The sequence below is a fragment of the Eutrigla gurnardus genome (genome assembly GCF_963514095.1).
Source record: "Eutrigla gurnardus genome assembly, chromosome: 1".
NCBI lineage: Eukaryota > Metazoa > Chordata > Actinopteri > Perciformes > Triglidae > Eutrigla > Eutrigla gurnardus.
In genome coordinates this window covers 21,306,655-21,334,636 of record NC_139915.1, presented here as the reverse complement: position 1 = coordinate 21,334,636, position 27,982 = coordinate 21,306,655, and the positions used below count along the sequence as shown (strand labels likewise).

The 27,982-nt window shown below is 42.5% G+C and overlaps 1 protein-coding gene across 3 annotated transcripts; it reads right to left on the bottom strand.

Moving 5' to 3' along the window:
* Window positions 1–269: 269 nt before the first annotated feature.
* On the bottom strand, window positions 270–27,654 carry ahctf1 (AT hook containing transcription factor 1). 3 transcript variants are annotated; one of them, XM_084002764.1, is made up of 40 exons: window positions 27,470–27,654; window positions 24,248–24,374; window positions 23,627–23,777; window positions 23,366–23,468; window positions 22,780–22,960; window positions 20,605–20,812; window positions 18,662–18,778; window positions 18,250–18,334; window positions 17,956–18,106; window positions 17,566–17,698; window positions 16,918–17,099; window positions 16,701–16,762; window positions 16,436–16,564; window positions 16,008–16,098; window positions 15,808–15,897; window positions 15,119–15,259; window positions 14,763–14,867; window positions 14,287–14,383; window positions 14,044–14,167; window positions 13,875–13,931; window positions 13,233–13,379; window positions 12,844–13,034; window positions 12,547–12,691; window positions 12,287–12,418; window positions 11,900–12,047; window positions 11,440–11,590; window positions 11,249–11,350; window positions 10,637–10,781; window positions 10,256–10,471; window positions 8,867–9,530; window positions 7,089–7,259; window positions 6,775–6,880; window positions 6,427–6,560; window positions 6,040–6,314; window positions 3,256–5,901; window positions 2,599–2,872; window positions 2,324–2,491; window positions 2,148–2,245; window positions 1,655–1,743; window positions 270–1,480 (listed from the first exon to the last, which is right to left on the bottom strand). In XM_084002764.1, the coding sequence occupies exons 2-40, from the start codon at window positions 24,366–24,368 to the stop codon at window positions 1,282–1,284; spliced, it is 8,529 nt and encodes a 2,842-aa protein (XP_083858890.1). In that variant the 5' UTR covers window positions 24,369–24,374; window positions 27,470–27,654; the 3' UTR covers window positions 270–1,281. The 3 variants fall into 3 exon arrangements, with proteins under 3 accessions (XP_083858890.1, XP_083858892.1, XP_083858891.1); XM_084002766.1 differs by having other exon boundaries at window positions 2,599–2,842; XM_084002765.1 differs by having other exon boundaries at window positions 17,968–18,106.
* Window positions 27,655–27,982: the final 328 nt, after the last annotated feature.

Here is a 27,982-nt window from a genome sequence, read left to right as displayed (position 1 = left end):
ACGTTTATGGCTATATTTATATTTACCATACGCTGACCATTAAAAGCTCAGTTAGATGGGTGTCTGATATTATGTGGGGCACCAGCAGGATAACATTTCAGGTATTGTGAAGGAGAATTAAGGAACTTGTAGCTTCTTTCACTGGTTCACTGGACATCTCAGAGAGAGAAAGGCTGTGTTCCAGTCACTCCACCATCCACCCAGCAAACTAATAAAACACAAGCAACACAGGAAATAGAACAGATAACAAATCTACACCAGAATTGTTTAAGCTTTACCGTATTTATCAAAGAGCAGTCATCAAAAATAAGACATACATTCATCAGAAGAAAAAAAGCCGTGGCAAATAGTAGTAGCCACAAATATAATTAAACAAGCCTATTAACATGTCTGAAAACAATTCTAACAACACCCAACTGCTTTGCAAGTCTTTTTGTTTCTTTCACTATACAAAATCCCCAGATATACAGAAACAGTCCAAATCTGATGGTGTTAGGGTACAAGATTGTGGCTGCCTCTCACAGAAAATCTCCCCCCTAAAATTGACTGAAATTTTAACACTATGGCATAGGCAATCTAATTAGATGATCAAACGGATTCAAGAAACTTAAAACTTCAAAACAAGTGTAGTTCTTTATGATGTATTTATTTATTAACTTTATTTGGAACATAGCAAAAGACTATATACAAATTTATCAGAAATCTTTCGTCTCCACTAGGTTGGTTGCTTTTCTTGAAACGAAAAAGCAGGTCTCGAAAACTAAAACTAAACCACAGAAGAAGAGGGAAAGAAAAATAAAGATGTAAAAAAATGTAAATAAAACATCTTCATCAGAGGCAGGGTGAGTTCAGTCTCTGGTTTTATTAACGGGAACTCGTAAAATCCCATTTGATTAGGATTGATTGCTTTCCCTTGTGCCATTCTGTGCCAAGAGAATTTAGCAGATTACGAGGAGTGTCACAAAACGGCCAGATACGATATCAAGTGAAATCCAGTTAGTACGAGTGGGATGTGTAAACTCCAAAAATATATGCCTCTCACACTGCTGTCTGCCAGTGTGTTGTGTCCTAAAAATAGATTTTCATGCCTACATTGCTTCTTTTTTTTTTTATTGTCCTGCAGGAAAGTAAATATACAAAGACAACCGCAACACTGTGAGGCATCTGGGGAAGTCATCGTGAGTTTAGGCATACACTTTAATTTGACAGCTCCTGCTCAAGATGGTGCGAATCTTCTGGTGACTGTCTGAGGTTCACTGGTTAAAACCACCATCAACCTGCTTATAGTTTCTTCCTCCGCATTACTGGTTTTGTGAAAACGGTGTCCATTATGCGTTTGCGCCGCAGGTTCATGCCCGCGGCCGGGACCTCTCCTTCCATAATCCTCTTCAGTGCTCGCGGGACTGGATCAGCTGGGCTGGGTAGAGGCGAGATCAGGTCCACCTCTGCTATGGGAGGCGGCACCAACACTGCTTTGGATCTGAAAGTGAAGGAAAAAACAAAAAACCTGAGCAGGGAGGGATTTACTTTAGCCCAAACAGAGAACACTGCAGTGGAAATTGTGACGAAAAGTCTTAAAACTACAGTAAGCAAATTTTGTTGTATACATGGCCTTTGGGTTCCATGACATATTTATCAGAGAACAGGATCTTACTTGGCTGTTCGGTTGCCTGCTTTTCTGGTCTTAGAAATGATTGCTGCTTTCTCCACTTCCACAAGATCTTCTTCTGAAGTAATTTCATCCTGGAAAAAAGGGCTCTTGTTCATTAACCCTCTAAAGTGTAGCATACTCTATATGTCTGTGGACAGATTTTGTGACCTCCATAGCGTTACAACCATGCAAGATAAATCACTAAACTTTACAGGTCAAGGTCAAAAATGGGCAAAATTGCTAAATTGAACTGTAACAGATTTGCATAAAATTAACTAATACCACACAAGGAGGGGTCTTAGTTAAAAATGTGTTTAATCTAAAACAACATTTTTGTTTTACTTTCATTTTGGAGGAAGACTCAAAAACAACTCTTGGCTTTGTACAACATGAGCCTTCATGTTTATGGAACTGACTTATTTTGTTCAGATTAAAATACAAATCCAGCCGTGTCCACACTAAACAGTTAGAACTTCATAAGCAGTGAAGCACTTACATAAGGAGCAGCAGAGGTATCTCTGTCCACTCTCCTCCTGCTGCGAGTGACAGGCGCTGCAGATTCTTGACTTGGGCCAGGAGACATCGCTCTTGTAGCTGACACACAAACAACGCAGGGTTAAAACCATCATGGGTGAAAGGAAGGACATACAGGTAAATGGACAAACAGCTCACCTCTTGTTTTTCTTCGCGAGGGTGAGTAGATGAATGAATTCTGATCTGGACTAGACTCTCCGGGTTTGCAGACCAGGCCGTCTTTCACAGGAAGTAGCGAGTGGACCTGCTCTGACGACCTCATGCTCCTCTTGTTGGTTCTTAACATCTTTGTGACAACTATTCCTCCTGTTATTGCATAACAAAGAGTTATAACATCATACAGAAACTGAGATGCAGAAATAAATTGTACAAGTGCAGTTCTATTTTCTGTCTGTATGCAGGCTCATACATACCTTCCTGCTTCTCCTGCTCATCCTGAAGTCTCCTGATGAGGGCATCTGCGACAGGGGTTTCAGAATCCACTTCCAACGGCGAGTCAAGTAAGGGAAGGTCTTCCACAGGGTGATCCCAAAGTTTGTTTCTAGTTGCTCGGCGGGACTTGGCGTGGCCAGCGTTGCTGTTGAGCTCAGGCTGCAGCTGAACCTCACTTTCTTTGACATTCTCAGTCATTGTGTCTCCTCTCATTTTCCAAGCACTCTGAGGAAGCAATACAGGAACCAGTTTCACCTGGGAGTTTAAAATATCATCAATGATCAACAATGGATGGATTGGGTTCAATAAAGAAAAATGTAAAACGGAAAAAAAAAAAGAAAAAAAAAAGGGGGGGGGGGGGGGGGTTGAAAATTATATTATGAGGTAAAACAGTCAACAACGACAGACATCAAACAAAAATGGCTGAATATCTGTCAACATCAGATGATGGTGAATAAGATGAAGCTTTACATTCATGGTATATTGGAGAGACATAGCAAACCCTCACTAATGAAAAACGATGCCTCCCACAAGAGTCTTTGATAAAAAGACCTTTTCACAATTTGACTTATAGTAGGAAAGGCACAAGAGAAATGAATATATGAATGATTGAGACAAGAGACAGACAAATGACTTACTTGTGGATAAACATTGAGGGTAATCCGGTTGGACTGTTGAGTCGCCCTGCTGGGGCTGGATGTTTTTTTGCGCTCTTCCTCGTCCAGCACGGCTGGCAGCGTCTCAGATGAGTCGGTCTTAATTTTCCTGGAGCTGCGTTTGATGGAGGACGCAAAGACATCCACCTGCTCCTTCTCTTCTTCCAAGCTCTCCAATGGCGTTGACACCACCTCGTTGCTGCTCAATGTTCTTCTGCTGGACCTCCTCGGAGTGTTTCCCTGGGTGGTCCTGCGTTTGGCCGGTGTGGGAGTCTTGGAGCTCGACAGTCGAGAAACTTTTGTATTTTTGACCTCATCCTCTTGTTCCTCCTGATCTTCACTTTGAGCCCTTGTAGAAGCGGTCCTCTGAGAAACCCCCCGTCTGGCTGGAGAAGAGGCCTTGGAGGTTAATGCAACTGTGCGGTCATTATCCATGATGTCAACCTCTTCAACCGCCTCTTTAAGAGGCTTTGGCTGAGCATTGCGAGTACTTCTTCGAGGTGGGCTAGCTAGGACTTCAGTTTCTTTGCTCTGCCTACTTTTTCTAGGTGTGCGACTAGGTGAGGCAGTGCTCATTTCTACCTCCTCCAATTTTACATCCTTCTCTAGTTCCTCTGCTGCCTCTGCGAGGGGAGAGATAAAGGTGACTGCCCTCGCTCTTGTGGTCCTCCGTGTTGGGGTGGAAGGAGCTTTCTTTTTCCTCTTAGAAGTGGGCGTCTCTGGCACAGGCGGTTCCTCCGTAATACTATCTGGTCTCAAAACCTGCTTCAAAGGTTTCTCTTCTGTCATATCTTTTCCCTGCCTTACCCTGGTTCTCCTTTGTGTTTCCTTCTCTGCCTCAGTTTCTTCCCTGTTATCCTCTCCTGTTTCTGCTAAGGCTTTATGGTCCTGCTGCTTCTCCTCCACAACAACAACAACTGTCTCTGTGTTGGGGGTTACTTCTGTGTCAATATCCACAGGCCCATTCCCTTCAGGCTCCACTTGGTTCTCAGGAGGTGCTGGTTTGTACTCATCCTCTACCATCTCCTTCTCAGCAACATCTTTATCTGCCATAGTGTCTTTGACGTCCACATCTGCTGGGAGTTCGCCCGCAGGAGTTGGTCCAGAGACTGAGAGTCCTTCTTCAGGTTCATGAAAGTCAGTCAATATTATTACAGGAAGGTCTCCCACCAGAGTTGGCCCAGACAGTGAAAAACCTTCAGGTTCAGGATCTTCAGCCAGCGTTACTGATGGGAGTTTTTCCACTGGACCTGGTCCAAACAGTAAAAGACCTTCAGGTTCAGGATCTTCAACCAGCATTGCTGGTGGGAGTTCTTCTGCTTGATCTGGTCCAGACAGTGAAACCCCTTCAGGTTCAGGATCTTCAGTCAGCATTACTGATGGGAGTTCTTCCACTGGATCTGGTCCAGACAGTGAAGCCCCTTCAGATTCCTGATCTTCAGTCAGCGTAAATGATGGGAGGTCTCCCACTAGACCTGGTCCAGACAGTGAAACACCTTCAGGTTCAGGATCTTCAGTCAGCATTACTGATAGGAGTTCTTCCACTGGACCGGGTCCAGACAGTGAAACCCCTTCAGGTTCCTGATCTTCAGCCAGCATTACTGGTGGGAGTCCTTCCACTGGACTTGGTCCAGACAGTGAAACCCCTTCAGGTTCCTGATCTTCAGCCAGCATTACTGGTGGGAGTCCTTCCACTGGACTTGGTCCAGACAGTGAAAAACCTTCAGGTTCAGGATCTTCAGCCAGCGTTGCTGGTGGGAGTTCTTCCACTGGACTTGGTCCAGACAGTGAAAAAACTCCAGGTTCAGGATGCTCAGCCAGCATTGCTGGTAGGAGTTCTTCCACTGGACCTGGTCCAGACAGTGAAACCCCTTCAGGTTCAGGATTTTCAACGAGCGTTACTGGCGGGAGGTCTTCCACTGGACCTGGTCCAGACGGTGAAACACCTTCAGGTTCAGGATCTTCAGCCAGCGTTACTGATGGGATGTCTTCCACTGGAGAGAGTCCAGCATGTTCTTGGTCTTCAGCCAACATTGGAACCTCTGCATTACCATGTTCTTGAGCATCTTTTCCCTCATGGTTTGCCCCAGCATCTTCAGTTTGTAGGTCAGCAAGTTTTGCAAGCTCTGCCTCTGTTGGTCTATCTACCTCAGTTCCTTTCAAGGTCTCCATCTTTTTCCTCTGGTCCTCGGAGACTTCTCCAGACAGAGGAGGCTCCTGATCTTCTGTGCCCAAAAGAATGACCTCTGGTTTGGCCACAAGCTCGTCAATAATCTTCACTGCTGGAGGCAGGGTGAGAGGGTCGGAGGTCTGCACGTCATTTTCCATCGGAAGTGTGTCTGCCTCCCCAACCTCGTCCATGTCCAGCATCAGAGAGAAGCCGCTGTGAGGTTCAGACCTCGGGTCAGCAGGCACAATGGCTTGCTGAAGCTCAGGGAGACCCGGCTGAGAACTATCCACCAGGTCATCCTGCTCCTCCACAAGCTCCAGGGGTACCAGGAGAGTAGTAGAGGATTTGAGCTCCATGTATGATGACCCTTGCTCTTCATCCTCATCTGCCTCCATCACTTCTTCATCTGCCCCGAGTCTCACCATCACCACCTCACCCTCCATGACCTCCTCTACAACCTGTCATGGAGCAAACGCACAGGAGGCAATATTTCTGGATTATGTGAGTGATTAATAATTTACTCTATAAAAGTCTGAAAATGATCCTGATCACAACTTGGAATAATTGACTAATTGTTTCAGCTCTACATTTGTTACCTTCATCTCTGCACCAGGAGTAATCAGGGAGAACTCTGCAGCCTCCTGCTCTGCCAGACTCGGCAGGAAGTGTGTGTGTTCCTGTTGTACAAAGATTGAACTGGGTTGGAGGGCTGGCAGCCTCCCATTACCCTGGACCTCCTCAATAATCTCCACCTCACTGCCAGAGTCCTCCTCCTCCTCATCTTCAGCTTGATCAGACTCCTCCTCTTCTTCCTCCTCCTCCTCAGACACAGGACTCGAAAGCTCTTCACTATCGTTTACACTCACAACAGCTAGGAGATTTTAAAAAAGAGATCAGAAAAGTGCAGGTGAGAGAAACAAGGCAAACAGCACTAACAGGAATATTACCAGTGTTAAAGTGCATGTGTGGGCAATTTTGTTTACAGTGGGAGTCTGTGCCCGCTGGCTCGGAGGAGGACACGGAGGCGGACACGGAGGCTGTAGATATTTGGCTGGTGAACACTGGTGGAGCTTCAGCATCTGCCTGCACCTCCTCTTCAACTTCACATAGTGACTCTCTGGGAGAAAGGAGAATGTTAAAACAGTGAAAAGCAAAACAACGAGCCGATTGGGCCAGTAAAAGAGACATATGGTTATACAACATTTTCAGTTTCACACCAAATTCCCATATTTATAGTTATATGGATATAGGGTTTTTGATGACATTTAATGGAAAGTTAGGGGTTGTAGTCAAGATATTTCTTATTTTTTTAAACAGAAAAGGATACACACCTGTTGGAGGATGTCTGGGTCTGTGATGCGCTGTGGATTCCTGAGCGGGTGAGCGGAGGAGACAGATCACCGCCAAACAGATGTTTCTGCACAAAGTCTGTTAGATCTGTCAGACAATACAGAATCATAACATTTTAGTCATAATATGGTATAATGTGTTGGGTAATATGTGACATGTTTCAACCTATACTGAAAAGCCATGTGTTATACAATTCCCCATATATCATTGCATTTATGAATAACAATCTTGTCTAATATGAGGTGGCAATATCTTCTAACTTTTAACAGTAAAAGCGAAACATTTAAAGAGGGACCTGTTGATTGCTCCAATTCCTCCTCTGGGTTGTTTGGTGTATCAGTGGCTGCAGATGGTTGAAGATACTCAGTGAAATCTGTGGATTCGTTCTGGACATCCTGTCCCACTGGTAGATCCTGAGATTTAACCTCAGTGCCGGAGTACGTGCTCTCAGTTCCCTGGTTACAAACTAGTAGTATACAAAATGTGTCAAGTGATGTTTTAGATAAGTGTGGCAAAACACTAGGGCTGTACGGTATGGACTAAAATTGATATCACGGTATGATTTGAGGCATAGACGGTAACGGTATTATATCGCGGTATTTTAATTTTTATCTTTTAGTTTCTATGTACAGTCTTTTCCCCTAGAATTTTTTTCAGGCCCGGTGGTACCCACCGAAAAAACCCTAAACAGACAAGACGCGTGGGATGGTGTATTGGTGCAGTTGGATTAAGTCAGGTGGCACAACAAGCAGTCTGCAATTCTGCAATTATTATATTTGCATTCAACATTTTTGTTCAACCTGAGTGTATTCAAGGTTGTCAAGGATTAAAGGAGAGAGTGACTTATTAAGGTGCCGGTTGATGGAAATGATCCAAAATTAGGGGCCGGAAAAATATGGCTGGAAAATGAGGAGCATCACATTAATAGCTACAGATACTTTTATACGTTATAAAACATTATAACGACATATGAGTGCATATATTGTCTTATTTTATCAAGTAAAATATAAGTTATAGGTTTACTCAACAGCCTAATAGTTCATAGAAATTCAGGTAGAAATAGGTTAACTCAGAGTTCCACAGCTTATCAAAAAACAATCCTTATTTTATTAGGCTGCCTATGGCTTGATGTTGTTTTTAAGGAGCGCCGTCTCTGCATTTATTTCTCGACAACACTCGACCTGCATCAGCGAATGTGCGCACGAGCGGATCTGTGCGAGCAGGCAGCGCGAGGAAAGCGGATTTTGGACGGAGACACAGCGGCATTTTTCTTATAAATGCACCGGTCCGGTCCCGGTACCGGTCCGGTTCCGCTCACACCACGAGTCTGAAGAGTGCAACAGCTTATCAAAATACAGTGTCAACTTTCCGTGTTTTCAAAGTAGAAAGCGGCATCGTGGTGGTTTAACGAGGCAGAGCGGCATCAGAACAACATCAAGCGCGTAATGGACACGAAGAAGAACGTAGCGGGAGCGCGCGGCGAGGATTGTTGCGGCCGCGCGTCTTGCGGAGCAAGTCTACTGTGCTGCGCGGAGGCGCTCCTAATGTAAATGATTATTGCACCAAACCATGTCCAGATAATGGAATGTGCACCCTTCTTTTTCACCAACTGCTCCTCTTCCTCGCGTGCTGCGCTTTCAGCCATATCTCCGTCTGTTAAGCCACTGCCGCTCTTTCGTGCATGTTGTACACATGGACATGTTTGTAAACAGTGTGATGCTTACGCGGGCTGCCTGGACGCATTGCGGTGATGTCTGTTAAGAAGTCTGTTATGTCTGTCGCAAAAGACGAGCGCTTTTGCGCTCATCTAAATAAAAGGGGGAAAAAAGAAAGTGTTCATCTACTGGTCACACCGGTCCCGCGGTAACGTCAAAATCCATACCGTAGCGAAATTCATACCGGTATACCTTCAGCACCGTTTATACCGTACACCCCTAATGAATACTTTCAAAAACTTTTATTCGTGAAAAGTTAAATATCAGAGCATAAAATTTATTTTTATTTTGGTACTGTGTGAGTATCCAACCTCTAACAAAAAGGACAAGACAAACAAATAGAGGAAAAATAATTTACCTTGATTGTGACTAGACGTCTCCTTTTGATGGAGAGTTGTGGCATCTTCATCTTTACTCCTTGCCTCAACATCCTTCTCATCAGACTGAACTACTTCCTCGGTTTTAATCTCGTCTTCAAGACCTTTCTCAACCATGTCGTCAATTGTAGCATCTTCATACATCTCCTCTTCTGCCCTCTCTCTATCCTCTGATGTCAGGAGTGGGGTTTGCTCAGTGGTTGGCAAGAACTTTTCCTCTGGTTCTTGATTTTCAGTCAGATCTTTGATGTTCACCATCACTACCTCTTCTTCTTCTTTTGCTGATGCTGTATGCCCCTCCTCCACTTCCTGGCCCTCTGAGACATCAGGAAGGGGTGCATCATAAAACTCTAGAGTGGTGTCTGTTGAGCGGACAGATGTCTGGCTGGTGTCAAAGCTCAGGCTGAGTCCCGCTTGTGTTGTATCAGACGGTCTGGTTTCTGCAGCGACTTCAGGGATTGGCGATGACTCGATCTCTAAGCATCTCAGCTGGGGGGAGGGAATACCACCTTCCGGAGGCAAGACCTTCACACAAGGTTGTTCCCCTTCCTGTTCCTCCTCAACAGGTGAGGACCAGGTCTTATGTGTAGCCTTGGATAGCATAGAGCCTCTGGTCAGCAAGCTAATCTCACTGTCTGCAGCCATCTGGAAAGGAAATGGTTCCAAAGAAGATTGCACGTTTTATTATAAAGACAAAATCAAACATACCAGTGACACAAAGTGGAGCATAATTGATGAGAAGTGTATTAATACAGACTAGAGATGCACCGATCCAGTTTTCTCCGATCCAATCCGATACCGATACCTGGGCTGAGCCGATACCACTGTTGAATGAATGAACCATATACCTTCCCATGTGAGTGAAGGCATCAGGCTTGACATAAACATTGATATAAATGTACTTAATATTATTTATTAACAAATAAAGTGCACATTAGCAGCAAAAATAAATAAATAACACTTGTAACCATATAAAGTGCACTGCAAACAGATATTTTAAAATGTCATGTAAAATATAGCAGCTGCCTGAAACCCAACAAACAATGGCTTAATTAACCGGTGCTTGCTCTGTGTTTGCTCATCACTAGCTGCTGTGCGTGCTTCGCGTAATGACGTAACCAGCGTTGCAAACATAGAATTGAAGTGACTAGATCGCTGTAACTGTATTGCCGTGTATGATATTAATAAAAACAAAATGACTGGATCGGAATGCTGGATCGTCCTCATTCATCCGATATTCGATCCAGCTAATTAGTCAATATCGGAGCAGATATCCGATCCGGGTACCGGATTGGTGCATCTCTAATACAGACCACTAAAGACAAATTAGTTAGAGAGAGTTTTGTTTCCTATCTCATGCTTGGTCTTACCCCATTGGTCCATCGGATCCCTTTCTCCGGTTCTGGAGATTCTGCCTCTTCGATAAAGGTGATCCGGCTCTCTTTGCTGCGAAGTGGGGGGGTGACAGAGCGTCCTGGAGAAGCAGACGGGGTGGGGACGGGTGTGGGCCTCAGGCTGCTGCGCAGGATGGACTGAGGAGTGAAGGCTGAGAACACAGGGCCAGAAGCAGCCAAGGCTCGAGCTCGCTGAGACAAAAATAAAAAATGTAAGTAACAAAATACCAACATGTTCCAGGAATACAAAGTAAACTAATAGGAAAATAAACTATACAACAACAAAACATTTAGAAATATACATAGATACAAGACATCCTGTATTCCTTTACCCTGTCAGTGTGAATTCCTTCTCACCTTGACAACCTGTGGTGTTTGCAGTAGACTGAGTTCCGGGGCCTTGCTGATGCTCTTTGGTGAAACCCAGGAGCTAGGAGGTCTAGGAGGGCTGAGAAGAGGACGAGGGGTCTGACAGGAGGGGTGAACCACCAAGTCCATCAGCCTGATTCACATTAAAGTAGAGGAAGGAATGCAAAGCATCAATGACTTTATCATGTTTTAACAACGCTCTGTAGTAACTACATGTAGCTTTTTGGATTATACAGAAAATATTAGTGTTTAATTAGAAATGAGCAATATTATGAACATGTCTGATTTCATATACATTTAAAAATAATAATAATTTCAATACTTGTAATTAATAATTACGGTTCATTGACTTACTTATCCTTTTAGCTTAGTTTGTACAGCTTTTAGGAATATGAAGCATTTAAATGAAGTTCTTTTTAGAATCATTTATTCGATTTTTTAAAAACAAATCATATTCTTAAGTCTGTTTATGGTAGTACTTGTGTATGCTCAAAAACACAGATTATACCGTCACAAAATGTTGAGTTTCCTTTTATGTCAAAGAAATGTTATATGTTTGGTTGCTTCACTCAGGCTAAGAAGGAGCTCATATGAGAGTACCTTGACTTTCGTTTAGAGGTCATGGTGATAGGAGTTCCAAGGAAGGGGTCAGAAAGGGTCATGGAGGAGGACTTGGGGCTTTGAACATCAGCTGACCAGGGGCTGGCATAAACAACATTGAAATATTATAAAATAATCAAATAAATGAATAAAATATCCTTGAAATGCAATTGTGTTATTCTTATGCTCACCTCTTTGCTGGGGAAGACTGTGGCGTGGCTTCTTTGCGGAACCACACCTCCTCGATCTTGGTCAGGACATTGTTGATGAAGGCAGCCCTCGACATTACCTTCTCACTGATGGAGCGCTTGGTGATGGTGGACAGTGGCTGTGGCCGAGAAACTGGAGCACAGTGTGTATATATGTTATTACTATTTGATAGCTAAAGTTGGATTGATTATAGTCACATTGGTCGTCCAAAGCGATAGTTAAACTGTATTTCCTCTGTAGGAGTTACCCATAAGACATTAACTCTTTTTAAAGTCATTTGAAATGATTTGTGCATTTCGGAAAATGTTTTTTTTTTCTGATTGTTAACCTTCAGTTGCACTCTCAAAATTAATTTGCCGATTTTTAGTAATCAAGTCACTTGGAAGAATAGTTTCAGCCCCAACTGCAAAAGACATTAATCCAAGTTCAGTATCTCCTTACCTTCTCTGTGGATGGCGTAGGGATGCTGGTAGGGCTTTGCTCTCTCCATTGCCAGTTTCCTTTGGACTCTGGGCAAAACCTTGCCATACTGATCCAATATAGAGTTCCTGGTGTTGGACCGTTCTTTAAGCTTTGGGTCTCGCTCAGTCTAGGAACAAAGACCCTTGCTTATAAATTTTATGGGATTAAAGTTTATTCTTTCTATATAAATCATATGGTGATACACATTTTTTAATATTTGGATATAATATGCATTTACACTATATAACAACTCTTTAGCAGAGTTGATTCTGAACATAATAAATATACTATAAACGTCACATACTGTATATCAAGATAATGTTGTGATAATTAGTGCAATACTATGGATGCGAGAGTCAAACATACCACCAGGTTCTTCTTGAGGCTGTGGTTGAGCTGCAGGGCAGGAATGTATTTGGCCTGCTGAAGGTAATGAACCATCAGCAGTTCTCTGTTCTGGAGACCCCCGGTACCCTGGAGGAACTTCTCCAAACTTTCCTGAAACACAAAAATAACCAAGAGTTTTAAGCATCTACTTTACAATCTAAATAACAAATTAAATGAATAATTTAAATAAAAATAATACAGCAATTAAAATCTGATAAATTCTCCAATCCCTCTTCTACCTGCTCAGTGAGGCCCAGGGGCAGTTTGAGCAGCTCCTTGATGAGGTCCAGTTCCTGGCAGCTCTCATACAGGAAGCCCAGCAGCTCCCCCATGTTGAGGCGATTTGAGTGCTGCCGAAGTAAGGACCACGCATCTATGACACATCTAAAAAATGGTGATTAAAGTAAGACATGTGAAAAACATTAAGGGCTGACGTCAGATCGCCATCGTGTTTGCTTCTTGCCCACGTTTCACAGCTGCAAAGCAAAAATGATTGTCAAGATTTACTGAACAGAGTCCTTCCCCTTTCCTCTTACCTATTGTGTAGCAATACAGACAGGCAGAGTTTGGCCTGGGAGGTGGAGGAAATTGGGGGCTTTGTAACATGGAAGTATCGTAGTGCCACTGAGTGTTGGCCCTGGCACATCAGTGCTTGCAGGACACGCTCGTGCTGCCATTCAAACTGACACTGGGAGGCAGTTGGATGCAGGAGCAACTCAAATGAACTCTAATCAGGACAAAGAAGAAGAGAATAGTATCATTAAGAAATAGTCAGAAAAAGGTTTTTAAAAGTATGTTTATGCTAATGTTTTTAATCTGCTCACACTGACATTCCATTTCCCTTTCAATAGAATACATTGCGCAACCTCTCTGCATCCAAATTGACACCTTAAAAAGCCAGTCAAATGTGTCAATCAGTGTGTACCTGGTGGTCGTGATGGTCTAGCAGCCAGAGGCCTTGTACTAGTTTGACTAGTCCAATAGGGATGGCAAAAGCTGGGGGGAATGACTCCACTGATGCTCCCTCCTTATTGGGGAAGGAGTACATCACATCCAGCAATAGGTAAATCACCTGGGGCAACGGGTCAAGGCTCATACATGCAGTAGACTAAATTTAGTCATAAGGAGAGTTTAAGATTTACAACTACTAACGGGTTATGAGATTGTAAATATATATATATATATATATATATATATATATATATATATAGATAATAATATAATATAATATATATAATAATATATATATATATATAGATAATATTATATATATATATATATATATATATAATATTATATTATATATATATATATATATATATATATATATAATATTATATTATATATAATATTATATTTTATATATATATATTATATATAATATTATATTTTATATATATATATATATATGTGTATATATATATATATGTGTATATATATATATATATATATATACATACACCAATCAAATAAACAGCTGAAGAAGCAACTACTGACAAATAAATTACTGCATCCGGCCATGGCTGACATGAACACAATTTTATGGTATTATTAATTAAAAGGATACAATTGCATGTTTGACAGATTCATCAATATTGTCCAGTAGATAAATGTCCAACAAGGCCTGTGGATCAAAAGATAAATCATATAATCAATTCTTCACACATTGAAAAACCACAGATGCAAACTCAATTTGACAAATTAAACGGTACAAAATAAATGAGTTTAATGCTTACATGCAAGGTGGGTGGTGGGTATTGCCCTGTCCCACCGTCGTCCCTCTTCCACAGGTTAGTCAGGCGTTCACCACAATGGCCAACCAAACCATCAATCATCAGGCAGTCTGCACACCACTTGCCCCTGAGAAGACCATGAACATTAGATCAACTATTACACCAAAAAAGGAACGTATTATTTATGAAATAGAGATTTGAAATATATACAAAAAATGTAACTGATCACAAGCAAAGAATACTCACTTAGCCAGCCTGGTGAACTCCTCTCTGCGTGTAGTGTAGTAGCTGCTGATGACTGAGTGAGTATAGAAAGGCCTGGAGATCTGGAGAGCATCATCGTCTGGTGGGGACAGTCGCAATCCATATAGAGCAAGAGAAAAAATTAAATTGAATATAGTGCATATATTAAGTATAAAAGTTTGGCTAGCCCTTAACAAATGGTTTACTCCAATAACGTTAAAAGAAAAAGGAACTTGACCCAGACACATTTGAATGAATATTTGTTTACAGCAGCCAGACATTTAATTGGCTGCACCTCTGGTAGGCCTAGATTCAAGAATTTCCCTATACACCACGTTGCACAATGCTTCTAGTTTAAGAATACTTTTAAAGTCACTAGGGTCAGTGACTTAAAGATATTCTACCTGCTTTCAAATAATTTACTGTGTTGTGTGACATTGCTGGTTTCCCAGCTCATGTTCATCCCAGCAACAACTTACCTGATCCTTCAGGCAGTAGACCGGTACGACAGAACCAGAGCACCACCTGAGCGTACTTGGAAATCAGACTGGACACCATGTTCTTGTTCATCAGGCCCACCAGGCCTACAAAACAAAACATTTGAACAAAACCAATTAATAATTACAAGTGGCTCCAAAGAATAACACAACAGCTTCTCGGTTGCTAGATACGGCTGATCAAAGAGCAAAGCATGATAGCTCAAAGTGTCTCAAATCATAAAGATGCCATTTAATTGACATAAAAACTCAGACAGGGACAGGGTTTGTGGGCTGGCTGAACCCGTTTTCATTGATCACATCACAGGGAAAAATAACAAATAATGTGGATATTGCACCTTTCTGTGTGAGCTCCTGGGCTTCACTGAGCAGACAGTGGAAAATGGTGCTGAGGTTACTGAGCAGTCTCTGGCTGTGCTGTAGCAGCTGCATGGTCTGAGGGTCTGTGAAGTTGGATGAGCTGTCAAACAGCGGTGCACCTAGGACAGACAGACAGGACGAACACATACAAATGTATAAACAAAATTGCAAATAACATAATAAAATAGGAAGAATCAGGAGGAATTTATAATAGACTAAAATATGAACGATTTACAATATAATGAATAAATGGACATGGCAAGCGTAAGTTTAAATCATACTGTACTGTAAAAGAGTTACCATCAAACTTTTCCCCTAACAGACAGTGTATGCAAACAAATGTGATCTAGATGACTAATTTACTCAAATGAGGACCTAACACTTTCTTTCTTTCGACAAATGTACTTATTGTAAGTCGCTTTGGACTAAAGCATCTGCTAAATGCCCTAAATGTAAATGTATTCAAATGTATCACTGGACAGCCAAATGATGATGCCATGTATAAAGACTGAATAAGATCAAATTTCAAGGTTGATCTATGTTAAAAAGAAACATTTTGTGAAGACTGCATAATAGGTTTACAAAATCTAAAATATTTTCTGTCTAAACAACATTCTCTATAATTCAGAATGTCTTTTGATTAGATCTATAAAATATTGATACATACAGATGCCATCCAGTTCCTCCTTGGTCTGGACCACTTTGTTCCAGGCCCAATCCAGGATGTACCGCAGGTTGAGTGCAGAGCCTGGTTGTTCTGTTTGAAGAGAGAAAGAAACACTGAGCAACTGTCTTCACCAAAAACATGCCAGCATGGGTGTAATGGGTTTCTGTGAGAAGTTTGAGAAGCAATGAGTTAGCCCTCACCTTCTGCAGTCCACTGCTTGATACAGCCAGTGATCAGTCCCAGGGAGCTGGTCTCCACTGCTGTGGACAAGATGGCATCCAACTGCTCCTCCTAAACATCAAGTTGCATGTATAAAATTACAATCAAAACTTCTGAGACCGAGACCAGGATGTCAGCTTAGTGTAGTGTAGTGTGTGTGTGTGTGTGTGTGTGTGTGTGTGTGTGTAGGGGTGGGGTTTAGGTAGAGCGTTTGGCTGGCAACCGCAAGATTGCCGGTTCGATCCCCGGCTCCTCCTAGCTGAGTGCCTGGTGTCCCTGAGCAAGACACCTCACCCCAATTGCTGTCGCCCTCTGTGGTTGACTCTGCCGTCGGTGTGTGAATGTGTGAGTGAATGGGTGAATGTCTCCCGCTTTGAAGAAAAGCGCTATATAAATGAGGCCATTTTACCTGAGAGAGGCTGGAAGCCTGAGTGTCAGCCAAGCGAGATGAGAGAAGGCCGGACATGAGGCAGCGAGAGTAGCTTGTGGAGATGATGTCACTGGAACAGGGAGCAGCTTTCTTCAAAAAGCTCAGGGTCTGGTGATCAATGGTGAGGTGTTGGTGAGATGCATTTTCCATTCATACAGTCTTCACATATTTATATCCTACTTCTATATCATATCATCTAATGGTACGGTGAAAGTTTGCATGAACCCAAAAAAATAAAACTTGCCTCTTTCTGATACCCAGAGCAGGTCAAGTGCACAATTCCAGAGCTGAGCAAGCAGGTTGCATCTGTAATATGAAAGGGGGGAAAAAGCAGTCTTGTGAAACTTATTAATAAGGCACAAGGATAAAACCTGGAAAAATAGACTGAAGATAATCCAGTATTACATTTTTACCATTTCTCCATATTACCAAATTGTGCTACTTGAAGTGTCTACACCTACCAAAGTTATATGTGGTAGGGTTGAAGTACTGTTCTGGTGGGGGGCAGGTGTAGGGCAGGCCCCTGCTCAGGCTGCGGTCGTGCACTGCCACATCCTGCATGATATGTTCAGACACCATCTGCACCACTGGGTCCAGAGACCAAACTGCCAGGTAGGGACAATTTTGCAGAGACTCTCCCGTTCTGAGACGATACAAGTGAAAGTGAAATACAGAAAATCCACTATTAATAATCCCTGGAAATCCGGTGGCAATGAGCTCTTAATTACTTGCATCGCTGCCATTTTATAAAACCACCGATAAATATCAGAGAAACAACAACTGTAACCTTGGGTTTTATATTATTCCTGTTTTTGGTGATTGTTTTGTTCTTAATATAAATATACTTTAATCAGAGAAATTAAATCTTTCTGAAAATAAATTTCAGAATATTTCTCTTTTCTTTTTGAGGCACATTGTTACTGTTGATGTGTCATGGTGAGGGAATAGCCCATTTCATTTTTAATGGGTTTATATGAGATTATTCCTTTTATCCAATTTTAAACACGAAATATTATTTGATGAAAGTTGGTAATTTTTTCTTTAAAATGTAAACTAATTATGAACTCAAGAATGCCTTTAAGTAGTTACAAAATCAGTATTCATAGTACCTCAAAGAGTCCGGCATCTGTGCGTGGTACCAGCGGTTGATGTCAAAAACCCCAATGAAGGTAGATGGAGTTCCCTGACCATAAGCCTTGACTTGCCAGCTGAAGATAGACACACTGGTGTCTGGAGATGCAACTAAAAATTGTGAGGTTTGGGAGGAGGGAAGGAAGGGAGAAAGGTGTGAATAATCGTGGAAGTGATTTAAGTTAGACAACTGAGAGGAAGTAGATATGCAAAAAAAGAGATTTAAAGATTTTCTTTCTCAAGGACAACACTGGTAATGTTTAAGCACAAAGCATTCAAATCTGATTGGAAATGCTTAAAACTTGCACTCATTTACTCCCTACATACTCATATCTTCCACAGGTAGTTTTCGGAGGAAAAAGAGTAACCTTCGTTCATACTGTCATCCCTGTCGGGGTGTGGTCGGAACTTCTCAATGGTCTGGCAACTCAGCAGGTGAGTGTTGGTGGCCTGGGTCCTGAGAGGGAAAGCTGTGCCACTTAACTCCTGACTGTACCTTTCTTCACAGTACTCCAAACCCTGAGCGACAGAAATGTAAAGAGGGAGGGAGAATAAACCAAGGAAGGTAAATAAACAGTAGGTTTGAAGCTGTGTGAAAGTTTTACAAATTGAAGAGAATAGAGAGAAACTGTTACTGGTGTAACTTTATATGCACTACAGACCTCATAGAGGATCTTCCCAGAAGTAATACACTTCCTTTCACTGAAGGCCATCTGAAGCAGGCGGAGGCTGACCATGTCTCCCTCACTGCGAGGGAGTGAGAGTAGGCAGAGGAAAAATAAACATGATGTAATGTCATTTACAGAATCGGATTCTTACAGAGAGCAGAAATGTAAGCTCCTGTTCCAGAAGTAAGAAACCCTCTTTCAAAACCCCCACTGATAATAATAAATCTAATAGCTACATTTACAGCCTTGGAACAGTGTGCTCTGTGGCTTAGACAAGGAAAGTGTTTTTTCACAACCTTTAACAAGCACTGTTTTTTATACAATGTGTAGGAGGTGACACCATGACTTTGCCTTTTCATATTTCAAACAAAGAACATAGTAAAACTGAGTATCATAGAAGTCTTACAGATCCTGAGAAGACTGGACAGCCCAGAGGTAGCAACAGTTCCTGGGGTCATTTTCTGGCTCCTGGAAGGTGAAGGCATGCACGGGCACCCTGCCGCCCTCTAACTGGGAGTGGTATCTACACATAAGAAACATGACACAAAAATGTAAATGATTTCCCTAACATTAGTTATTTGTAGTTATTTACGAGTCTTCACTAAAATAATATGATAATGCAGTTTAAAAATAAACTTGTTTATTTTATTGTCACAACGGAACAGAGGGACATCAAAATATATTAAAGTTCTGATTAATAAAATGTTTAAAAATACAAACTTACAACCAAACACAAAGTTACCAGTAGACTGGAGACAAATTCTGTTAAGTTCTATAAGGGTGTTTCGTCTGTTTTTATTTTATTTTTAAAATATTCATTTATTGGCCATTATTAATGCCGATACCGATACTAACTGATAGTTTGGCCCAATATCGGCTTGCCCATAATATCGGCTCGCCGATATATTGGTCGGGCTCTAGTTATTACCAAATATAGCTTTTGAAAATAAGTCCATTGGCATTAATGTAATGCCAGCTGGAGCTGGCAGAGTCTCGACTGAGACACAAGGCCATGGTGGGCACGGTGGCAATCGGGCGAGTAGGGCTGGGCGCCATCCCACAGCCACGGTACGACAAGGCCCAGGGCAAGGAAAGGCGGGACCTCGTCTTGAAGGAGGTGCGGGCAGGCGTCGAGGATGTGAGGGCCAGCAGGATGGTGAGCATGCGGCAGCAGGGGGCATCAACGAGGTGGGAAGGAGCGCTGGAGAGGAAGCTGACCTGGAATGACATCTGGAAGGCAGAGCCTCAGCGCATTAAGTTCATGGTCCAAGCTGTCTATGACGTGCTGCCAAGCCCAGCTAACCTGCATGTTTGGGGCAAGAGTGACCTTCCAACTTGCCCTCTCTGCCCAGGAAGAGGCACGCTGGAGCACATCATGAGCAGCTGCCCCGCAGCTCTCGGAGGAGGTCGTTACCGCTGGAGACACAACCAGGTGCTGAAGGCAGTGGCTGAGACCATCTCCAGTACGGTGGCCAACAACAAACACGCCAGCAGCCGGAAGGCGATTCCCTTCGTGAAGGCTGGAGAGAAGCCACGCTCCAAGCCAACACCATCGGCCAGTCTTCTCTCATCGGCATCAGACTGGGAACTGCGAGTTGACTTGGGCAGGCAACTCAAATTCCCAGAATATGTAACATCAACTTCCTTGAGACCAGACCTGGTACTGACATCTGCCTCGTCGAAGCAAGTCCTCTTATTGGAACTGACAGTCCCTTGGGAGGACCGCATGGAAGAGGCCAATGAGCGCAAGCGACTCAAATACCAGGAGCTCATCGAAGATTGTCGGAGGAGATGCTGGAAAGCCCGCTGTGAGCCAATAGAGGTGGGATGTCGGGGCTTCGCTGCACGTTCTCTGTGCAGGGCCTACAGCCTTCTTGGCATCTCAGGAGCTGCAAAGAGGAGAGCCATCAAGTCCGCCACAGAGGCTGCAGAGAGAGCCTCTAGGTGGATTTGGATTAAAAGGTCTGAAATGTGGGCTAACGCTGCTGGGACACAAGCCGGGGATTGATCACCCCGGCTGGGTCGCCTGGGTGTCTGATGTTGAGAGACCCGAAACACCCGATGAGCTCAGGAAACAACATCACTGATGATGTGTCCCAGCGCATCCGAGGATGTATCTATACACTAAATTCATCAATTTCATAATGCAGAGTAATTATTAAAATTACATGTATTATTGGAGTCTTGTCAGCAATAATATATATTTTGGAAATACAGGACATACAGTAATAAGGTAATGTGGCGTAACATCAAATGATAGGCTATCCAGGACTGACCCCCAAGCTTCTTCCCTGTACATTTTGCCCACTTTCACAAAATATGGAAGTCAGATGAACAAGAAAGACTCACTCCTTCTTTAGAGTCTTCATGTTCCACAGCTGCAGGTATCCATCTGAAAATCCTACTGCCAGCTGGTTGGTCCTGGAGATGTACTGCAGAGCTGTGGCTCCAGCTCCACTCGGCCCATTCAGCTGGAGACAAAGATGTCTTCCCTGCCTGGTGCTGACTTCTCTCAGTCGGGGGATCTCTCCTGGAGATTTGGTCACTACCTGCAGGTCTGGAAAGAGAGAGGGAAATATACAAAGATAGATGGTTTTAGATAGATAAACAAACATGTATTACAGGGAAAACAGAAAGTAAGATAAGCACTCTCTCACTACTTCAGTAAAAGGACCTCCAGAAGGCTTTTAACATAGGGTGTGCTGAGTAAAGGGAACTTTTTTCTCAAGAGCAGGACAGAACAACAAAAAGAACATAAAAACACAAATATACCCAATGCCTCATCACACACACTGCTGTTTTGGCCAATCGTTTCCCCGGCATTTACAGTCAGGCGCTGCAGGCAGCTGCGTGTTGCTTGGTAGCTGACACAAGCACAGACATTCCGCTCCCCCGCAGTAGTAGTGAGAGCATGGTCTTCAAAACAACGGTGAGTTTTAAACTTTCTTTAACTGTTTAGCTGAGCTGAAATGTTGCCTTGTGCTTTGAAAGTGGAAACACTAAATGTCAAAAACATGCTCCGTTTCGCTTGAAACTGTAGGTAAAACCAGGGATCTCAAGTGTTTTACTGAGTTCAGAGTGAGATTTTGGCTGAAGCTGCTGCTGGGAGGAGGGGGGGTTTGGCGAGTGATCGGTGAGCAGTTTGGGATCGGGGACGTACTGCAGTCGGGGTGAGAGAGAAATCTGACCGGCACCCGCTGCATTTACACCGTGTCATCATTCATGGCCGTAATAAACACTATTACTGCTTTGTACATGTTGTGGAAGTCCCGAACACACGCCCGTCATGTCTGAGTTTACCTTTACCGGAGCGTTTCCATTCATTGTCTATGTAAGAAGCCGTGTAATGCCGTCGCGGCGAGTTTCGAGAGACGGCGCCTCCTCCCGCAAGCTCTCCAAAAGCTTTTAAACTGAGCGTTGTCGATCTAAAATAAAGAACACGTTTCTCTGAACTATTTTCTTAAAATAAAATAAGATTGGGAAGGTTGGGCGCATGGTGTGTGTGTGTGTGCATGCGTGCGTGTCATCGAGTGGGACACACGTCTCACAGCCATATGAGCTGACTGAATACAGGATAAGCGGTAGACAATGGATGGATGAAGGAGAGCTTTACCTTTGAGAGAATGTTTTTATACTTTGTTGAATATGTATCCATGTTAACGTTGTGCAGTGTAGAACAGAAACAGTTTGTTGTTTAACGTGCATCTGACATCAAGTTACTTTCCTCTGCTACTTAATGTTCTGAGGTTGCTGGCAGCTTTTTTTTTTTTGCATTTTCGTTCAGACCTATTAGTGTGTTGTTTTTGCATAGAAGGTGTTGCCTAGTAGCCTAAGACATGCTCATTTTATTTTGTGTAGAAAAAAAAACATGGCAGTTTTAAATTACAAATCAAGCATTTTATTTTGATGGTTATTTTTCAGGTTTATTGTTTTTGTAAATTATTAAAATGTGTTGACAAAAGTAATTTAGTGATCTGATTATATCTGTTTCATAATATGTTAGCAAGCAATGCATCAAGACTGTGTTGTAGATGTGGAAACCGTTTCCCCCTTGCAAAGTTAACCATATCCACCTTTCATATGATGCAAACATATTGTGGGTGATATGAATGTAAGATGATTGCACAAGAGATTGACACTGATATGTGCTTTTGTTTATTCTTTTTAAAGAAATGGCAGGGACTCAGAAAACCAATCCAGTGTGGCAGCATTTCAGCGAGACTACTCCTGCAGCACTAGCTGACACTTTTTCAGCACTTTACTTGTTCTACCTCACCTGTTGTTAATATTTGTTAAATATTGTTCTACTACTTGTTCTTGTTCCTTTTTAAATTGAGACTTGTAACATTTGTTATCAGTGTAATTTTTAACATGTAAATTGAGGGAGCAAAAGTAATATCGGCTCCAAATATCGGCTCAAGAAAATCGGCAGGCCGTATCAGTCATCGGCCAAGGCTGATTATCAGAAAATCGGTATCGGCATCGGCCCTAAAAAATCCATATCGGTCGATCCCTACTCCTCACCTGAAGCCTCCAGTTCACTCTGGCTGCAGGACAGGTCATCAAGGCAGAGGTCCACAAGCAGAACATGACCAAGATCAGTTACTACGGCGGCAATGCCAAAGAACCAGCGTAGACTCTGGTGAAGATGCTGGGTCGAGGTGCTTGCTCCGCCATAACTAACTAACGGCTCAATAGCTGTAATCTAGACAACAGAAAAAGGTGGGAAGAAGAAAAAAAGGAATGATGTGGTGGAAGTTTTTGTGAATGATAAAATAGGCTGTTTTCTTGCCACCTCGGCAACACGGTTAAAAATGGTATGTTTGTAAATCTGAATTTTTAATTAAATCTTGACTTCATTATCTTCAGACACTTAAATCTGCTAATGTAAGATGACCACACACAAAAAAACTACAAATTGCTCTTCAAGGAACAATCTATTTTTGTCTCCTTGGACTTCTCAATCATTTTGTAAAGTCCAATGACTCAATTCATATCGTCAATGTTAAAACCAGGGACTTGCCACTCCACAAATTAAGCATTCAGATTCAAAGCATAATCCACTCTACTAGATAAGAGTAAAGGACACCGTGGTGCACCGCCAACTCACCCTGCCTGGTATCACTACAGCTTTGACCACCCTTGACAATCCCAAGTCATAAAGACACAGCACACTCCCCTCTGCTTCCTCCAAGCCAACTAGTAATCCAGACCTAGTAAAAGAAAACCGCAAAAGAGTTCACATTCAACATTTCCTCATTGTTAATATCTAAAAATGTTCTTTGTAACAAAATTTAGAAGCAGATGATTTTGACAGTTGATGATTCAAAGACATCAAAGATAAAGAGATAGATACTGAAAGTAAACTGACCGTTTGAGCCAGCTGAAGTCCCTGGCAGCAAGTACAGTGGGTGGGTGCTCTCCTCCACCACTGAAGCAGTACGCAGACAGACGTTCTCCTGTCACTGCATGGACAACCTCCAGATGGGGGCCACAGGCCAGCCAGGCTAGCCCGCTGCGGCCTTCACAGACAGACATGGAAATGAAAGGTTAAGGGATTATGTTCCAGGATTAAAACCAAGCTAGGTTCTATTTTTAAGAAATAAACAGTTTATGAGTTAACAGGGGGCCTGCAGCCAGTTGTGCAAGCTGTTGTTAAGCTAAAAGTTACATTGAAGCATCACTACATTAAAGTTCTTATTTTTTAAGGTTTTGTTAAACCATAACATTCTGCAGTGAATTATATGTGTATAAATATGTATGGATGTATAGATGAATAGAAAGATGGACAGATAGTACTTAATGAATCCTAGCGGGAAAAATGTATCTTTACAGCAGCTTAGAAGGGGAAAAACTGTACTGTACCCATTCCAGCATATGACTAGTTTGCAATTACACAATTTCACTTATGTACCTTCTATTTGTCATCACAACTAACGATGCAGGGAAGAAAACATACATTTATTTTGGATTATTGATCAGTTAGGCTTACCAACAGCGAACTTCCCATGTAGGACAGCATCTAGAGTGATCTCATCCTCCCCTAGAGCATCGACAGTCACTCCTGGGAACGGCAGCAGGCTGCTGGTGACTTGGGCAGTCAGGTCATGCATTGTTCACTGTACAGACAACAAACACACAGGACGTACAGGATGGTCGAAACAGCAGTTAGTACATTGAAATTTCACCTCAAGTTACCTAAAAATTAGGGATGGGTAAAAATATCGATTCAGCAATGCATTGCGATTCTGTTCCCCGCAATTCAATATCGATTCAGGCATTTTCTGAATCGATTCAAGCCCCTGGCCAGTGGGGGCGCTGTGACCGACACCCTCGTGTGATTCGCGCTGTACGGACGGGGGCCGCACTAGACCAAACCATTACAATATGGCGACCGGAGCGAGTACAGCGTTCACACCGGCCGCGGAAGCGCCGCGAATAGGCGCGTAGCGGAGCCCGCTTCCTTTCCGCGCCCCTGTTAAGCAATAGTGTCGTAGGCGCGAATAGGCGCGGCCGTCCCGCGCCGTGAAGCGATCGTTTCGGCGTCTGCTCTATTTTTAGCGCGTGCCGCGAGCGAACACGTCAGTTCTGGCAGGAAATCACACAAAGAGACACGAGACAATCCGGTCAATTTTCAAAATAAAATACCACGATTGACAAATGCGATCATAGTTGTGTATCTCAACTCGCACTGGGAAACAGGAAGAGAAAATACATTTAATAAATGTAAAGAGTAGATAAACAAATATGTGTATTTCAACGGTATATCTGCACTACTACTGTCTACTACCATAGCTTCCGTGGCCGGTGTGAACCTGTTACATGCACTGTAGTTCAGTGTTTAAGTAGTGTCCTGTTTTATCATGCTATGAGTTATACCACGGCTGTTCATAAGGCATGAAACTAAATAAATTATTTGAAAAAATGATCTGGTACTCTTACTTGTGTATTTCTACTTGATACTGAATCGATATCGAAGCATTTCAATCAATATCGAATCGAAATTGAATCGAATCGCGACCCAACGAATCGAAATCGAATCGAATCGTGAGATTCTAAACAATACCCAGCCCTACTAAAAATACTGCAAACTTGTTTTTGTGTCAATATCACCCTTTCCTAGATATGATCCTAAATAAGTCCAAGTACAATGGCAACCTGTAAAAGAAGTCCTTCCTACTCCATAAATCCACTTCAGGTTTTATCTGCTCAGCCAGGTTTTACAGCACAAAAGAGGTCTTTCAAACAGTGCATCCCCAGTTGTCAGGAAACCATGCTGTCAGCAAACATGATGACAACTGGTCCTGCAACTGGTTTTGCTGTCTGATAAATAAAAAAAGACAACACATGACATACTGCGACACATCTGTTTATGTGAGTTCTGATAAAGCACTATTCAGCTAACTGGTCAAAATACTCCCAGTGACCTTTTTCTAATCCTGGCCTCTCCAAACTAATTGACAATACAAATATTTATTTCCTTGACATTTAACACTATTCACCAATTGTATTCCACCATAAAATAGTGAGTGGCAACAGTACGAAGAATTAATTTAAAAATAGCTGGCTGGACATGTTAAATTTCTATATTTCAATTAACAACATTTTAAGGTCACAAAAACAGAATAACATGTTAACATTTTTAAAGGGATTTGCTTATATGTGTATATTTTTAACACTGGTATTTTTATTATCATGTTTTACCCTGTGTTGACTTCTTCTTACTCCATGTTTGACCAAAGTCTCTAAATGTTTATGTTGTCCCCCAGCCTTGGTATTATGCTAGTGCTGCAACAAGATACTATTATCTCTTGCGGAAGCTATAGACGGTGTTTGCTTTCAAGGCTAACTCGACCGGAATGGAAATTTGCCCGTCAGTTTCGCAGTGTTAAAAAATTGGACACAACACTGCCCTCTGTAACCACAGTGCAAAACACACAACGGATTCAAGTGAACTCCCGCGCAACACGCCTGTCACTACGCAGCCACATGCCATGACGTGGGATTGAACATGTAGGCACATTAGAACAATTACCAACTAAACGGGCACAGTTTAAATCTTCGCCACACACTATTGACCGAGTAAAAGATTTCACAACAAATACGGTTATTTAAACAAAATATCTGATTTCAGCAAATACAACATTCAAGCGCTCACGTGTGCCAATATGTGCTTGTGACAACCCAGAAAATCTCTAATTCTCGCACATTGATGTAACCCAGAGTAACTTTATAACGACACTGTCAAACGTATCAGACACTATTTAGACAGTTAACTCGCCGATGTTACATCTGTAGAGTGTTGGCCAACTAGCGTTGAACAAGCTTGACATAATGTAAACAAACCAACGTTCAATTTCTTTGTACAGTCTAATTCAGCGCGGTTAAACACAGGAAACAGTAACGACATGTTGGAATGATGCGAATATTATTTTGAGTTGAATAACACCGGCAAGTCAACGTTAGGTGCCGTAACTTGGACACTTTTCTCAGTACATTAGCAAGCTACCCTGTTAGCTTGCAAGGTCACACGGGATTAGTTTACCCGAGTTCACCGTTAAAGTTAACATAGCCTAGTTTACCTAAATATACGCACACGTTGCCGCGGCTATTTTACGGTGTGCGTGCTGTTGTGTCTGTGTTACATGTGCTACAACAAATCAACTAACTACACAGCTGATTAACATTTAACGCTAACTCAAAAGCTAATTTGTTCAGGGCGGCTAGCTTGTCTAGCCGGCGTACGTTGCTACATTCGCTAACGTAACGTTACAGCGATTGCTCGCGTTGATTTTAGCAAAGTGGTTGTAGGAGCACGTTAGTTCTTCCGTGGCACACTTTAGGGCTGACATGAGCAATGTTACGATTTCACCAGAATCTGTACCGCCACCAAAAATCTCGTCTTTAAACTACTAGAATCTGTGATTTAGCTAGGCAACGTTGCAGGCGATTTAGTGCAAACGTACGTTACTCTAGTGAAACGCAGACTAGCAAGTCAAACATAACTAAACTAGCTTGTAGCTACTGGCAACGTCACGGTACGTCTGGTCTTCGTCGGCGACAAGTTGAGCTCTTACTGTAAATATTTTCGAGACATTAAGCCAACATAAGCAAGTCTAGTGAGCTATTGCTGTTAGCTTTCCCTCTCACAGCTACGCTAGAAAAACGTGATGCAACGGACCGCTAGCTGCTACAAACGTTCACATTGAGTTACCTGCCCGATGATGTTGACGGCTTTATCAGAGCCACGGATGTTTTGTTTTCCTTGAAGAATCGCTTGATTCCCTTTTCCCTCTGTCATACTAAGCAACTTTTCAAACTAAGACTCATGCGCTTCAATTGACTGACACACACGAGATGCTCCCGCTGACTTTAGGCTTCTACAACGTATAGCGCCATTTGCACAATTGGAAAGTGCTCTGCTCACACTTCTTCTTCGCCGGTGTTGTTCCGAGAGCACGAGCACAGCGATCGCTCACTGCTGCCCTCTTCGGCTTGGGCATCGTTACTGCTTAAAATTATATTTGGGCTAAATATTGTTACCTGTTTTGACTTAAAATATATACCTTTTGAAAGAGTTATTACAAAAGGTTTAAGTTGACCAAAGCATTTTCAATAGAAAAGGATATACTTGAAGTGCCAGAATAAAAGATGTGCTGATCCGCATGCGTTTCACTTTCACCTCCATGGGCAGACAACACAGTTGCACTGAGGCCCTCAGAGAGCT

Excerpts from the sequence above, each read along its gene's own strand:
- ahctf1 (XM_084002764.1), bottom strand. The coding sequence starts at position 24,368 with ATGCATGACCTGACTGCCCAAGTCACCAGCAGCCTGCTGCCGTTCCCA. Across the intron at positions 20,813-22,779 it reads GAGTGAACTGGAGGCTTCAG|ACCTGCAGGTAGTGACCAAA; the intron begins GTGAGGAGTAGG and ends CTCTCTTTCCAG. Across the intron at positions 6,881-7,088 it reads GGAATTGGAGCAATCAACAG|ATCTAACAGACTTTGTGCAG; the intron begins GTCCCTCTTTAA and ends ATTGTCTGACAG.